Here is a 14926-nt window from a genome sequence, read left to right on the forward strand (position 1 = left end):
GTTGTGGGCACATCCCCGGTGGGGGGTGTGCAGGAGGCAGCTGATGGATGTTTCTCTCTCATCGATGTTTCTAACTCTCTATCCCTCTCCCTTCCTCGCTGTAAAATATCAATAAAATATATTAAAAAAAAAAGAATTAGCCCTTGTTATTGTTGAGTGAAGAACACCCATGAGTTCCTGTAGGGAAGGTGTACCTGTCATGTGTGTGTCACGTGTGCTGGTAACCATGTGATGGTGTGTGTTTCTATGTACAGGCATGTGTAATAAAGCTGTTTTTCTGTGTGGCCATGTGTGTTGCTGATTGTGGGAGAATGCCTGAATGCCCCAGTGTGACCCTGGGAGTAGATACCAGTGGCTGTGTGGCTGTGTGGGCCACCCATGTTGGGCGACCGTCTTTGGGTAGCCAGGCGAGGTATTTGTGTGTCTCCTTTATTCCAAGGGAGAGGAGATGAGGGGCCTTGAGGGGACAGGGGATTGAGGGTCACTCCCTGTCTGATGCTGGGGCCGAGTCACGGCCTGCTGGTGGTTGGTGTGTCATTTCCTAGTCCCTGTCCCCACTTCCAGACTGGCAGCCGACAGAGGAGGCGTCGGGGGACGAGGCAGAGGTCAGTCTTGAGGCTGGGCTTTTGTCTGGCAGCATCCACCTCCCCATATTGCCCCCAGTGTCCGTCCAGCCTTCCACATCTCCCTCCCGCTCCCCACTACTGAGCAGAGAATCAAAACTCTCCTGGGAATCCGGGACCACCCCCTCCTGCTCTGCCTGAGATGTGCTGTGTGGCCCAGAGCCAGACCCTCCCCTTCTCTGGGCCTGTAGCGTTCAACAATTTTAAAGTGATTCCCCCGCTGAGCCCAGGGCGGGCCAGGCCCGGGCTTGGCACCTGGAGGGAAGTGCCAGGATCTCAGAATTGTGAAGCCGCTGGTGGGACCCTTTCCAGTGGGTGCTTATGAGTTGGGCCTGTGGCTTCCAAAATATCCGGATTAGACTATCTAACCCCAGTTCCTAACTGGGTGGCCTCAGGTGAGCACTTTACCCCTCTGAGCCCGGGTTACCACAGTGGACACTGTGAGCAGACAGGGCTGGATTTGCAAGGCTTACAGCTCTGGACGACTGGAAGCTGCTGCTACCGCAATTGTCACTTAAACAGTCCCAACACCTAGGGCTTTTCAGGGAATGTCACTGAACCAAGCAGCTCTCAGAAACCAGGAAGAGGGTAGGAACTCTGGCGTTTGACAGTTTTGAGTTTGACTCTTTCGGTGGAACCTTGGGAAAGTTATTTAACCCCTACAAGTATCATTTTCCTCTTTTAGCAAATGAAGATTTTCCTCCCTAAACCCTCAAGAGTTGTTTTAAGGATTACAAATCTTGTATTGAAAGTCTTAGTATAGAAGCTGGCATTTGGTTATTGTTGAATACATAACATCAATCATTATTATTATTATTACTAGAGATCCGATGCACGAAATTCGTGCAAGAATAGGCCTTCCTTCCCCCAGCTGCCAGCACCGGCCTCCCTCTGGCACCCAGGACCCAGGCTTCCCTCGAAGCCCTGGCTTCATCCGGAAGGTCGTCTGGAAGGACGTCTGGTCTAATTAGCATATTACACTTTTATTATTATAGATTATTATTCCCACACACACATTCTTACTGTCTATAGATAATAAATGGATACTTAGAGGTTACCAACACCATTAGCAGAGACGTGTCACCTTGCTTCATTACCCATCCCCTCCAAACCTGCATACCTCCCAAACTGTGGACCTGGGGGGCCAGTGGTGTCCAAGACCCACATCCTTAGTCCAAGCTGAAAAAACTAAAGCTGAAGCTCAAAGAGGGAAAACATTCCCAAGCTCACAGGGCAGGGCAGAAGCTGCGCAGAACTTCGGGACTCCACCCCACCTCCACTTTCACCTGGAGAACCCCAGCCCCTCCCACCCGGCTCGGGACTCCAGCACCCTAGCCGGCGTCTACTTTTGGAGATCTGACCTTCCTCTCGAGGGGGGGGCGCTGCACCGCCGGGAAAGTTGGGAGGCGCTGCCGGAGTGGAGGGGTCTCCCCCGCCAGGGTCTTCCCTGGGACCTTCCCCAAATAGTCTAAGAGCCTATTAATACCAGCCCCCGGGGCGACGCGGCCCTGCGCAGGCGCGAATGGGTTCCGCAAGCGCGCCGTGAGTGCGGGCCAGCGAGCGAGGGATTCCCTCTGACGTAATTGCTAGGTTACCAAACAAACACTCTGCCTAGCCGGCCGAGCTCCTTATATGGTTAATTGCGTCACAGGAACTCGGGGAGGCGGGGCCGGGATCCCCTCCTGCCGAATGCCCTGGAGCGCAGCCCCCGAGATCCCCCGGGGCCGCGAAGGTGTTGCAGGTGACCAGATGGAAGACAGGGCACCCTCCCGCCGGGCGGCGCGGGGTTCAGTACAGCGGGGCCAGAAATCTGGGGAAGTTTTCAGAAAGAGGGGCGGGTGACGTAAGCAGGGAGGCGGGTCCAGGCATATAAATACAGGCTGGCGGCTTTGGGGTTCATTCATAAGACTGAGAGCTACGGCCACCACTGGGACACGCGGAGCTGGGACTTGGGGACTTGATTGTTGTGGTTGTTGGGGCTGCGGAATTCTGTTTATTAGTTTTTCTTCCGGAAACTTTTTGGAAGGATTCTTCTGGAGAATTCTACATTTTACTTTGGAGGACCCACTTACTTTTTTCCGTCCTCTTTATTACTCCCTTTCCCTTGGGGGACCCGCCGGACGCGTGGAGGAGACAGCACCTGAAGCAGATTCTGTACGGCCAGACAGCGCTCTCCGCCTCTGGGGGAGCGATCCCTCCGACCCCACGACCCCACGCCACTGGGTCCTACGGAGCCTGGACTTTCAGGCGGCACAGCGGCATCTTGTGGGGGCCTGAGCACCGCAGAGGAATTGCACCGAAACTTTGCCGTTGTTGGAACGGGACGCTGCCCCCCACCCCGAGGTTCCCCGGACAGCGCACTTTGGGGACGCGCTCGGCTCACCCCGGACTCGCGCCTTTCGTCCCCCACCCGGCCATAGCCTTGGCTTCCCGGCGACCTCAGCGTGGTCACAGGGCCCCCCCTGTGCCCAGGGAAATGTTTCAGGCTTTCCCCGGAGACTACGACTCCGGCTCCAGGTGCAGCTCCTCACCCTCTGCCGAGTCTCAGTATCTGTCTTCGGTGGACTCTTTTGGCAGCCCACCCACCGCCACCGCCTCTCAGGTAAGTTCCAATGAGTTGGGGTACTGCTTTGTGAGGTTTCTTTCTTTTTATCGTTTTTTATTTTTTAGGCAAGGGTGGAACGAGCAATCTCCCCACCCCAAATAAAGACGCGTCAAAACCCGGGATCTGCTAGGGCATAGGCTCACAGCGCACTTTGCAAACTGCAGAGTCGGGACTTGTTGGTCGCGTAAGCGAAGCGCAGGGAGGGACCGCAGAGGGGTACGCTTTGAGAGTGGGAAGAATGTGCCGTTTAGTGAAACGCGCGGTCTGCGGCAGCAGGACTGAGGACTTTTAGGGGGCTCCGGGACTGTCCCCGACCCAGGTCCCCCCTCTAGCGCGGTTAGGCAGGTGGGGGAAATCCCGGGGACGCGTCCAGCAGCCCCCTCCCTTTACCTCCTCCATTGGAGCGCCCACTCGGGCGCTGTAGCTCCCGATGCAGCGGGAAGGTGGGCCGAAATCGCGGCTGCACTGCCTCCGCCTCCTGCGTAGAGACGTAACGGGGGACCCGTGCGTAACGGCTGACGTGCTGGAACCCTCCGTCTGACGCGAGGCACGCACGGCGCGCGGCGCCCCCTCCGTCCGCCCCGCCCCTGACGTCCCGGGAGCGTTCTATTTTGGAACGGCAGGGCCACGTTGCTAGGGAGGGAGCAGCTCGGCGTTCCGATTGGTCGCCGCGCCGCGAGCGTTAGCCAATCAACTTTCCCTTCCTATTTGTATGGTGCCGTTCCCTTCCCACTCCGTCCTTGGAACCGTGGGTTTCTCGGCGCTCCGGTCTCTTTGACGGGCCTCTAGCAGCGGAGCGAGGGAATCGTGTCGCGACAGGAGCAACCCTCTGCGACACGATGGGTCTGCGAGGACCGGCCGGGGATCCGGTCCCTCCGCTCTCAGGGGCAGGGAATGTCTGTTGGTAGGCAGGGGTTTCTTCGGGAGATATGGTGGCCGGCATACCTTCTCCAGGCACAGGCACACTCTATCTCCCTCTGCCCCGGACTCCCGGGCCCTCCGAGGTGTCCAAAGACAGGACTAGAACCGCTAACTCTGGGAGCAGCAGCCAGGTGGTCTCCAGGAGCCCCGCCCCCTCTGGGTTTCCAGGGCGCTGATTGGCCAGCGGGCCAGCCCGTCCCTCACCACGCCCCCTGGGAGAGTAGTTAGCGTGGCGAGCAGTTCTAGGCTACCGTTTGGGGATTGGGGAGATGAGCGCTGCTGGGGTTTGGGGGCTCGGGACCCATGCCCTTCCCTCTCCGCGACAGTCCGAGGGAGCCCGGGTTGTCATTTTTTTCTACCTGGGCGTCCATCGTAACCTGTCACTGTCAGCCTCACTCTGGGGAGAGACCATTACTTGAAACGTTGCTCTGAACTCCTAGGCCCATCTCCCAACACCCTTTTAGCTGGGACCCCCGCCCCTGCGCAAGGGGGGGTCTCACGGACCCTCCAACAGCTCGTCCTCGCATCCAGAGGGGTGTGTGTATGTGCACGAGTGGAGAGGAAGGCTTGGCCTAAGGCCTCTCCCTCTCCCTCCCCTTGCCTCTGGGGTGGGGGTGGGGTGTAGTGGCTGTGTGTGTGGCTGTGACTCTCTCCGGGGCTTCTGTCACCCGGCTGTGTCCAGCCTTCTCCCCACCCCCCCACACCTAAGAGTCACCAACTCGGGGTGTGATTCACCACCCGCTGGAACCGTGCAACCTTTCCCCGAGGAAGAAGGAGGAGGTAGAAGCCAGTTGAGCAGAGATCCTCTCATTAACCACTGCGTCACGGTGTAGTGGAAGGGTGGGTGTTGTGGCTTTTTGCCTGTGACACACACATCCACACCCGCTCACCCTGTGCTCACTCACGGGGCCGGTGTGTATATGTGTGCTGGGTCTGTGTGTGTCGGTGTCTCTGTTTGTGTGTCTACGCCTGTGTGTGTATGTGTCACCCCGTAGGAGTGCGCCGGTCTTGGGGAAATGCCCAGTTCCTTCGTGCCCACGGTCACCGCGATCACAACCAGCCAGGACCTCCAGTGGCTCGTGCAACCCACCCTCATCTCTTCCATGGCTCAGTCCCAGGGACAGCCCCTGGGCTCCCAGCCCCCCGCCGTCGACCCCTATGACATGCCTGGAACCAGTTACTCCACGCCAGGCATAAGTGGCTACAGCAGTGGTGGAGCCAGTGGCAGCGGTGGGCCTTCCACCAGCGGGACCACCAGTGGACCTGGGCCTGCCCGCCCATCCCGAGCCCGGCCTAGGAGACCCCGAGAGGAGACGGTGAGTAAGAGGCCTCAGAACTTCATCTGGGGAGAGGAGACAAGAGAGGCAGGAACTTTCTCATATTGGGGTGAGGGGCCACCGAGGCCTCAGGGCCGCAGGAACCCCAGAGTCCTTGTCACAGCTGGCGAGGACCGGCGGGTGCTGTGCTGGCTCCTGGGGGTTCTGGAAGAAGAGGAGGTGCAGGGTGGGCGGACGAGGTGCACCATGTTCCCAAACCTCATAACCTTTATCTCCCCTACTCAGCTTACCCCTGAGGAGGAGGAGAAGCGAAGGGTGCGCCGGGAAAGGAACAAACTGGCAGCAGCTAAATGCAGGAACCGTCGGAGGGAGCTGACCGACCGACTCCAGGCGGTGAGGATGGCCCCTGATTGGGGGGAGGGGGTGAGGGTACGCTGAAGGGGGGCTCTTTCCCCACCCTCTGTCACCCCCACCTGTGCCCTTATCCTGGGCTGAGAACCAGAGCTTCCACATATGAAACTAGGTCCAGGGGAGGCCAGATAGGGGCCCCCTGTGCCCACACCCAGACCCTCACATACTCAGGTCAACCCCTGGCCACTCACCCCCGTCTATGCCCCCCACCCCCGCCCCCACACACACCACTCTCCTGGCCTTCACTTCTTGCTGAGGTGGCATATGATGGAACTTGAATAGAGGGAGCTGCCAGGCGTCCCTCCCCTTTGGTCTTGGGCAAGCAATAACCCAAGTTTTGCCTCAGTTTCTCCATCTCTTCCACCCCTCGTCAGATCCCCCAGGTCCCTTCTAGCTTTAACATCTCAGAGAGTCTGGGAATTGAACTCCTCCTGTCCGACGTCAACGCCCCACTACCCACCCCAGCCCCGCGTAGCTCCTAGACTGTGGGCAGGTGGCATCCAGCAGTCCCCCTCCCCTGTAACGTCCTCCCTCGACCGGAGAGTGTCCTGCTTTGGGCTGGCAGTGTGACCTGCTGCTCCTAGAGGAACCGGGGAGAGCCTGTCCGTTTCTGGGGGGACAGAGGAGACTGGCCAACAGAGGTAGCATGACAAACATAACCACCGTTCATTCACTCAACAAACCAGACACCCCCATGTGCGCCTGGCCGCTTCCCCACCACCCACTGGGCCGATGGGGAAACTGAGGCTCCTAAAAGGCAAAAGCCCCTGGCCCCGGGTTCCACAGCACCAGGACCCCCACCTCAAGGGGCCTGTGTTCTCAGCCAGAGCTGCCTTCCAGCCCTGGGCCTTCGCAGCAGCAAGTCCAAGGGACAGGGCTTCGGGGCTCCAGCCACCACCCTCCTTCTCTCGTGGCTCATGGTCTTTCTCTTCTCCTTCCTCCCTCTTCTGCATGACCGGCCGCCGGGGGCTCAGGAGACAGATCAGCTGGAGGAGGAAAAGGCGGAGCTGGAGTCAGAGATCGCCGAGCTCCAAAAGGAGAAGGAGCGCCTGGAGTTTGTGCTGGTGGCCCACAAACCGGGCTGCAAGATCCCCTACGAAGAGGGGCCGGGCCCCGGCCCGCTGGCGGAGGTGAGAGATTTGCCGGGGCCAGCGCCCGCTAAGGAAGATGGTTTCGGCTGGCTGCTGCCGCCCCCGCCACCACCGCCCCTGCCCTTCCAGACCGGCCAGGACGCACCCCCCAACCTGACAGCTTCTCTCTTTACACACAGTGAAGTCCAAGTCCTCGGCGACCCCTTCCCCGTTGTTAACCCTTCGTACACTTCTTCGTTTGTCCTCACCTGCCCGGAGGTGTCCGCGTTCGCCAGCGCCCATCGCACCAGCGCCAGCGACCAGCCTTCCGACCCCCTGAACTCGCCCTCCCTTCTCGCTCTGTGAACTCTTGAGACTCAAAACAGACAAACACACGGGGGAGACTTGCAAGAGGAGGAGGAGGAGGAGGAGGAGGAGGAGGGGAGAGGGGGGACGAGGCTGAGCGGGTGCGTGGCTCCCCCGCCTCTCCTGCCGGACTCTGCAGCCCCCGCACCGCACCGCACCGGACAGGAGGGCCTCCTGGGTTTTGCGCTGCCTCTGGTGCCGGTGGCCCCGCGAGGCCAGGAAGCTGGTGACTTTGGGGGCAGGGGGTGGGGAGGGGATGGGGGTGTCCATCCCAGCTGCCTGTTGTTCGTCTCACTTCAACCCGGTCTCTGGGGCTGAGGGGGTGGGGGCGATGCCCGCCTGCGGGCTGGAGGGGGAGGGGTGCCGGCGTGGGCCGGGCTGGCGGGTGGAGAGGCCCAACTAGGACGCGCCCCAGGCCCCTGCCCGGTGTCCCCCAGGCCCGCCCTCAGGGAGCGATCAGGCTGGTCCTCCCTGCTGCCCGCCCTGAGCTGAGTGATCCGCCTGCTCCGGGGTCAGATCCTCCTCTGAATTGAGCCCCCTTTGGAGGGAAGTTGGTGTTCCCCGAGGGGGACCGCCTGCCCCCGACCCAGACTCAGTCTGCAATGTGAGCCTCCCTCCCCGGCCGTCCAGCCGCCCCCTCCCGGCGACACCGCCTCTGATTGGATTTCTCACCCCCCGGGGTGCCCCGCGCTCAGCCCCCCGCCCCGCGTCCGATGACAGTGTTATTCCCGGCCGCGCCCCGTCGGCCTCCCCTCCTGGCCTTCCTGGTTGGGCCTCTCTGATCCGGGCAGCAGGGGGCGCTGTGATGCCTGTCCTGCTGGAGTGTTTATACTGTGAAATGAGCTGGCCTGTTGTGGGGGGAAGGGTGGCGAGGGGAGTCGGGTGGGACCGAGCCCTTGCGGGGGGATTGTGCGCCCCGCTCCCCGAAGCCTCTTCTTGGTTTCTCTCCCCGCTGCCTGCCTCCTTCCTCCCCTCGGCAGTGAGTTAGACTCAAGGGGGTGACAGATTCGAGAGGGGTGACCCCTCCGCCTCTCTCCTCAGGACCCCCAGCCCCCCCGAGATGCGGCCTTTTTCTCCAAGGCCTGTCACCCTACCCCGGCCTAGGACGCCAATTTCTCTCTCCCCTGGGCACCCCCACATCTTACCTAGAAAAGGAGGTTGCCAGGGGGGAACCCCATTATTTTCCCGGAGAAGATTTAAAGGCTGAGGCTTTGGTCCCCATCCCCCCAATATTTTTGGACTGGTGAACTGGAAGGGGCCGGGCTCCCGTGAGCCCAGCTTCCTCTCCCCATCCCCCCAGTCCCAAATCTTGGTTTTGGCTCCCCCCGACCCCACCCCACCTTTTCCTTGTGCTTCACCTCATGAGAATTTTATTGTGAAGCAAAAACTGATATTTTTAAAAATCGGGTGGGCCAGGCCACCCTCGTGCTGCATGGAGAACATTCCACGTGCCCCGTCCTGCGCCTCCCAGACCCCTCCCATAGCTATTTATCCCTTTCCTGGTTTCCGAAAGGCACTTATATCTATTATGTATAAATAAATATATTATATATGGGTGTGTGTGTGCGCGCGCGTGTGAGCGCTTCTGCAACCTCAACCTAGGTCACTTTGGCCCCCAAAGCCATGCCCTCGAATTGGAAACGCTGCTTCTGGAAAATCTGGAGGCAGCCTGTCTCTAGCTGCGTCCTTTCTGACCGGCTCAGCCCCTCTGGTCGTTCCTGGCAGCCTCTGGCTGTCTCTCTCCCGTGTCTCTCCCACTCTGTCTCTTCCCAGCCTGTGTGTCTCTGACCATTTCCACCCATCTCCTCTCTGACCGTCCCTGATCGGCCAGCTGCCTTCTGACTGTGGGTTCGCTGGGGACATGAGATTTTATTTTTGTGAGTAAGCCTGAGGAATCATAGGCTTTCATAGTCTGTATCGTTGAGAATTCTGGGTGCCAGTGTGAGATTGCGAGCAGGGCCTGCCCCTGCCAGCCATGATTTATTGACTCCCCCACCCCATTCTGTATTTGTGATTCTCTTTTTGTATTTTGCACCTGACCCCAGGGGGCTGGGACTGGCTGGCCCTGGGCCACGACCCTCCCCCACATGGTTCTGCACTGTCGCCAATAAAAAAGCTCTTAAAGATGCATCCACCAAGCCTCGGGATCTATTTTCTCCTGACACCCATCACCTGCCTTCCTTTCAACACGAGGGAGTGAAGGTTAGATTGCTGCGGGGACTACACACACACACACACACACACACACACACACACACACAACTCCTGCTAGTGAATCAGCCTACAGCAGGATGGAGGGAGGGTAGATAGTCAAGAGGACTTCCCACACACAGGTTGTGCCTCCTGCTAGAAAAAAAAAAAAAAATAAGCCGAATATTAGCTGTCAAGTGTGTGGTACTAAAGAGCCAGGGAGGTTTCCTTATGAGGAAGGAATATGTGGGACCCTGTCTGCTCTGGGGGTGCTCTGAGCAAAAAACGGCACAAGTAGAGCAGCTTGAAGCATACACCCTGATTCTGGAAGAACATTTAAGTTGGCCTTCGGAAGTCATAAGCACTACAAAAATATAGATGATGAAAAATATGAAGATGAGTTTCCTTTTGCTTTTCGCGTGACTACTTCTGGCTTATGAGCAACCTATCAGGGTCAACCCACGACTGACTAGAGAGGAAACATTGTCACTTTGCCAAAAGATACAGCTGAGCCTTCCCCGTTACAAAACCCAAGCCCTCACTTATTGGCAGAGCAGCAAGCACTCGGGGAATGGGAGTGATGCTCCAGGGGTCATCCGGATGCCCAGTAACTTAAAGGGACAAGCAGAGAAAGTTGTCACGGATTTCATTAGTTACTTTTTACAGTTTTGCTAAGCACCTGCCCTGTACCCAGCCCTGTGCTGTGCCGTGTTGGAGACCCTGCAGGGACGGAGACAGGCCAGGCTCTCCTCTCCTAGAATAGGGTTCACGGTCCAGTGGGGTACACAGTCAGGGATGATCCAAAGTGAACAGGATTGGGAGAGTCCGTGAGCCTGGGGGGGGCCCAGGGGGGGCTTCTAATCTGGTCTGGGAGTCAAGAAAGACTTCTCGGAGAAGGGGACAGCTAGGCTGAGTCCCAGAGGATCCATAGGGGGTGTAGAAGGGAATAAATAGGAAAAGACTGGGGCTGACCCGGGCAGTGAGTACAGAGAGCTGTTGGTGGAGAGAGGGCTCGATACTCACTCTGAGGAAGCTGGAGGGTCACAGTAGCTGGGACAACAGGTACAGAGAAACAGGCTAGCAGGGACCATATCCCGCAGGCATCAATTCCGGACGGAGACTTTAGAGCCAGGGCAGGTTTGGGGGACAAGAAGGGGGGGACAGTTTTATGCTTTAGGAAGACTCCTCTTAGCCTTTCAGGAGAACGGTAGCTGGGGGAGAAAGGGGCAAGAGTCGGGCAGGAGACCGGGGAGGATGCCAAGGTGGGGCACTGGAGTGGGAGGGAGTCTTGGAACAGGGCCAAGGCTGTGGGGGAGAGAGGGGAGGCAAAGGATCTAAAAGTAGTTGAAGAGGTAGAGGAGACAGGACTTGGTGAGGAGCTGGCGTGCAAAAGACGGTACAGAGAAGTGGTCAATAGCATGGTCCCCGGGGTCTGCGAGCTGGACGGGAGGCTGCCAAAGCTGGGTGACCTTGGGCAAGAAACTTCATCTCTCTGAACCTGTTTCTCCTGCTGCATAATGGGCCGGTAGTGAGTGCATACTCCGCCCACCAGTTGGGAGAAGGGAGGATCTATCAGTGAGGAGTCAGTGAGCTCCTGTGACAGCAATTACCACCGTCCCCATCGTCATTGTCCTTATTGAGGCCACCCTGACTCCCACCAGGAATATCTTAACCCCCACCCCCACCCCCCGCTGCTGGCTAATCCCCTCTCATCCTCAGGTTCTGCTCAAATATTACCCTGCGACCCCGCCTACGTCAGCTCTCCGTAATAGATGTCTCATCTACTTTGTACTTTCCTTCTTAGTAGTCACCCACCTTTCTAATTGTTCATCAAAAGTGCAATTAATGATTGTTCAATGTTTGCCTTCTCCACTGGACTGGGAGTACCATGAGGCCAGGGCCGGGGCCGTCGTCACCATCGTGTGCCCAGCACCGCCCAGTACAGGGCCAGGCATGGAACACAGCCTTGATGAATAAGTGAATGAATGAATGAATGAATGAATGAATAAAAATGAGTACATATTTCACTGGTTAATAAAGTGCACGCACAAATGACTGAGTGGGTAAGCGACAGGGAGAAATCCAATATAATTCTGAAGCCAAATATCCTAGCACCGAGAGGGTAGATGAGTTTTTCTCCGTCTTTGAAATTCGCGGGAAAGATGTAACCACCGGAAGAGACCCGCGACGTTTAGGATGCGCGGTGATGCAGAAGCCTGCAGCGACCTCTCCAGGTGCTGGCGCCAATCCGCACGCTCAAGTCCATTTTGGGGAAAGGAAAAAAGAGGGAAACGTGTCGCCCGAAAGGTGGAATTGAACCACTCTGTCGCTAGACAGCTACAGGTTTGAAGCCTGCACCCCAGACCACTGAGGTTCATCCGGGCGAGACACTCCTGCCCATGCCCAGCTATATAAAACACAACAATTCCTGTCACTTTATGGTTATGGTCGTGTAGTTTGGAAGGTTATGGGATTGTTTACTTCAATAACTAAAAGTTCCTGCCAGTTATTTATTGTGGCTGATAGACTTCCAAAATATTATCTTTGCCTCCCATGATAAGCACCATCTTCTCTTTGGAAACCGTTTATTTGCATATCGCGGAGCATTCTGGGAAACGGTTCCCGAGGACGTGGCCCACGCTCCATAGTTGTTAAAGGGCCAGTGCCCCCCCTTTTTTTTTTCCAAGTGAGAAATCCGTTTTTCAAGAGAAGAGACTCGTAATTTGGCCTTCGGAAGTCCCTTTCCTGAAAAATCCGAATTGGAGTGAGTGGGTTTCTGCTGGGGTCTGACTGAAGCAAACCCGGGAGGCTCCGGCAGGCGGCTGTGGGGCTGGGGCGACACCTGCTGTTCTTTTATGGAACTTCAGCGACTTACGAACACCTATGATAATTCAAATATTGGAGCGCCTACTGAGTCCCAGGCACTGTCCTAGGTGCTGGGGATACAGAAATTCTGTCCCCTTTCCGCTCAGCCACTAGAAACCATCAATTTCTGTCCCTGCATTTTATGGCCAGGGAAACTGAGGCTTAGAAACGAACAGTACCCGTAATTCAACGCAGCCCACCCTGTACCTGGGGGAACCCAACCTGTGCCATTGTAATTATTATTACTAAAAAGGTCATCCTTTTATAACCGAAGTCAGTAATCCCCCCCCCGCCCCGCCTTTTTTTAAGTCAGTGATCCTTTATCAACAATATCATTCCCCCACATGAAACCTTCCCATGGCTCCCATCTCAGAGTAAAAGTCAAAGTTCTCATCACGGCTTATAGCCCAGCCCCTTCCACCCCTCTGACCCCACCTATCCCTCTCTCCTCATATACTTGAATTCTGGCATAAAGATTTTCTGCTACACATACCAGGCATGCTCCCTTCTCAGAGACATTGCGTTTGCCAATCCCCCTGCTCGCATCTCCTTTCCTCCACATGCTCACATGACTCCCTGCCTCCCTTCACCCTGGCCTCTGCTCCAATATCACCACTTAATGAGACCTTCCCTGACCAGCCAGTTTAAAATAGCAAGTCCTGTCACTCTATCCCCTTACTCTGCTGGCTTCTTCTCCATCACCCTGCTATATTCTATGTCTATTTGCTTACCATCTGTCTGTTCTGCTAGAATATTGGCTCTATGAAACCATAAACGTCGTTTTGGTTCATTTCTGTGTCTCTGGTGCCTAAAGAGTGCTTGAGCAGGTAGCGGATGATGCTCAGTAAATACTTGTAGGATGAATGAGAGACTATTATTGCTGTCACTAGAGGTCCTTGGCCTGGCCTGCCGGGATCCGGCAGAAACCGGCTCTCCGACATCCCCAGAGGGGTCCCGGATTCTGAGAGGGTGCAAGCCAGGCTGAGGGACCCCACTATGGGCCTCTAGTTTGCATATAAGATATTTAGTTCATCTCTTTCCCCCCTCCCCCCTCCCTCCTTCCCTCTGAGATTCATCGGTCTGCTCCATGTTTCCATGCCTGTGGTTTCCCCTCCTGCTTTGAGTGTCTGCCCCCTGGTGGTCAGTGTGCATCATAGCTACTGGCCGGTCAGCTGGTGGCTTAGGCTTTTATAAATATACACACTAGAGCCCCAGTGCATGAAACTCGTGCAAGAGACTCAGCTCCTGCTCCTGCAGTGGCTGCCTCAGCCCCTGCCACTGCAGCTTCGTCTGGAAGGACATCTGGTCTAATTAGCATACTATACTTTTATTATTATAGATAGACTAGAGGCCCATGCACTTGGGGGGTGGGGTCCCTTAGCCTGGCCTGCACCCTCTTGCAGTTCAGAAGCCCTCAGGGGAGCCCTCAGTTGGACATCCTTAGCACTGCCACGGAGGCAGGAGAGGCTCTTGCCACCGCCACTGTGATCCCCAGCCATGAGTCTGGCTCAGGGCTTCTGGCTGAGCAGTGCTCCCCCTGTGGGAGTGCACTGACCACCAAGGGGCAGCTCCTGCGTTGAGCCTCTGCCCCCTGGTGGTCAGTGCACATCATAGCGAGTGATTGAGTGGCCTTAGCATATCATTAGCATATTATGCTTTGATTGGTCGAATGGCCAACTGGACGACCAGACACTTAACATATTAGGCTTTTATTATATAGGATTCCCTAAGCTTCAGTTTCCCCACCTGGAAAACAAGACGAGTATAACTGATTTCACTGGAGGAATGGTAATGAGCAGATAGACATAAAAATATGGCACAGGGGGTTATGGTGGGATAAGGACGCATATGTAATACCTTAATCAATGAAGAGATTTTAAAAAATATATGGCACAGGACCAGGCAACTAGGAGGCACTCAGTACAGGCTGCTTCAATATCCAGCCTGTGTTCTGCCTCTGGGATGGAGAGTGGGGGTGCCAAGGATGGGCTTGGGACTTCAGCCATTCCTGGACCCTTAATTTATCCCCCCTTGCTTTATTTGTTATATAAACATTCTTTTTAAAAATTATTTATTGTTGAAAGTATCACATATGACCCTCTTTTTCCCCCATTGACCCCCTCCAGCCTGCCCTGGACCCATAATTTTGACCAGTCCTTCTTCCTCCATTCTTTAATACGGACAAATTAACACTTTGTCTTATAGAAAGTGTGAATAAAAGCATCTTTATGAAGTTTTGCTATTGATTTTTAAAATTTGGAAATTTAAAAAGTTGTCTCTGCTTAGTAAATCCAGATTTGAGAAAAGCCTCCACTAAACCCCTTTCTTTTAGTTTGATAGTCATGGTGAGGCAACCCATGTATAACTATTGCTCCTGTAACATCATCTGTCTCCTAAAATGTAACATGTGTTGCTAGAGGCAAGTGAAATGATTTTAGGTTATACATTTTATTTAATTGTTGACAGTATTACAGATGTCTCCCATTTTCTCCCTTTTTTGCCCCCCTCCACCCAACCACTACCCCACCCCAGGATTTCCCCATGATAGTGTCTGTGTCTATCCTATATAACCCTATATAATAAAAGGGTAATATGCAA

The 14926-nt window shown here is 55.8% G+C and overlaps 1 protein-coding gene across 2 annotated transcripts; it reads left to right on the forward strand.

Annotated features, from left to right (window-relative positions):
• Positions 1 to 3099: 3099 nt before the first annotated feature.
• FOSB (FosB proto-oncogene, AP-1 transcription factor subunit) lies at positions 3100 to 7273 on the forward strand (the record flags this gene model as incomplete). Of its 2 annotated transcripts, XM_081108239.1 has the most annotated exons (4): positions 3100 to 3225; positions 5145 to 5465; positions 5712 to 5819; positions 6812 to 7273. In XM_081108239.1, 4 exons carry the CDS (start codon positions 3100 to 3102, stop codon positions 7271 to 7273), a joined length of 1017 nt encoding a protein of 338 aa, XP_080964365.1. The 2 variants fall into 2 exon arrangements, with proteins under 2 accessions (XP_080964365.1, XP_080964366.1); XM_081108240.1 differs by lacking the exon at positions 5712 to 5819.
• Positions 7274 to 14926: the final 7653 nt, after the last annotated feature.

Source organism: Myotis nattereri, assembly GCF_964212035.1.
Source record: "Myotis nattereri genome assembly, chromosome: 15".
NCBI lineage: Eukaryota > Metazoa > Chordata > Mammalia > Chiroptera > Vespertilionidae > Myotis > Myotis nattereri.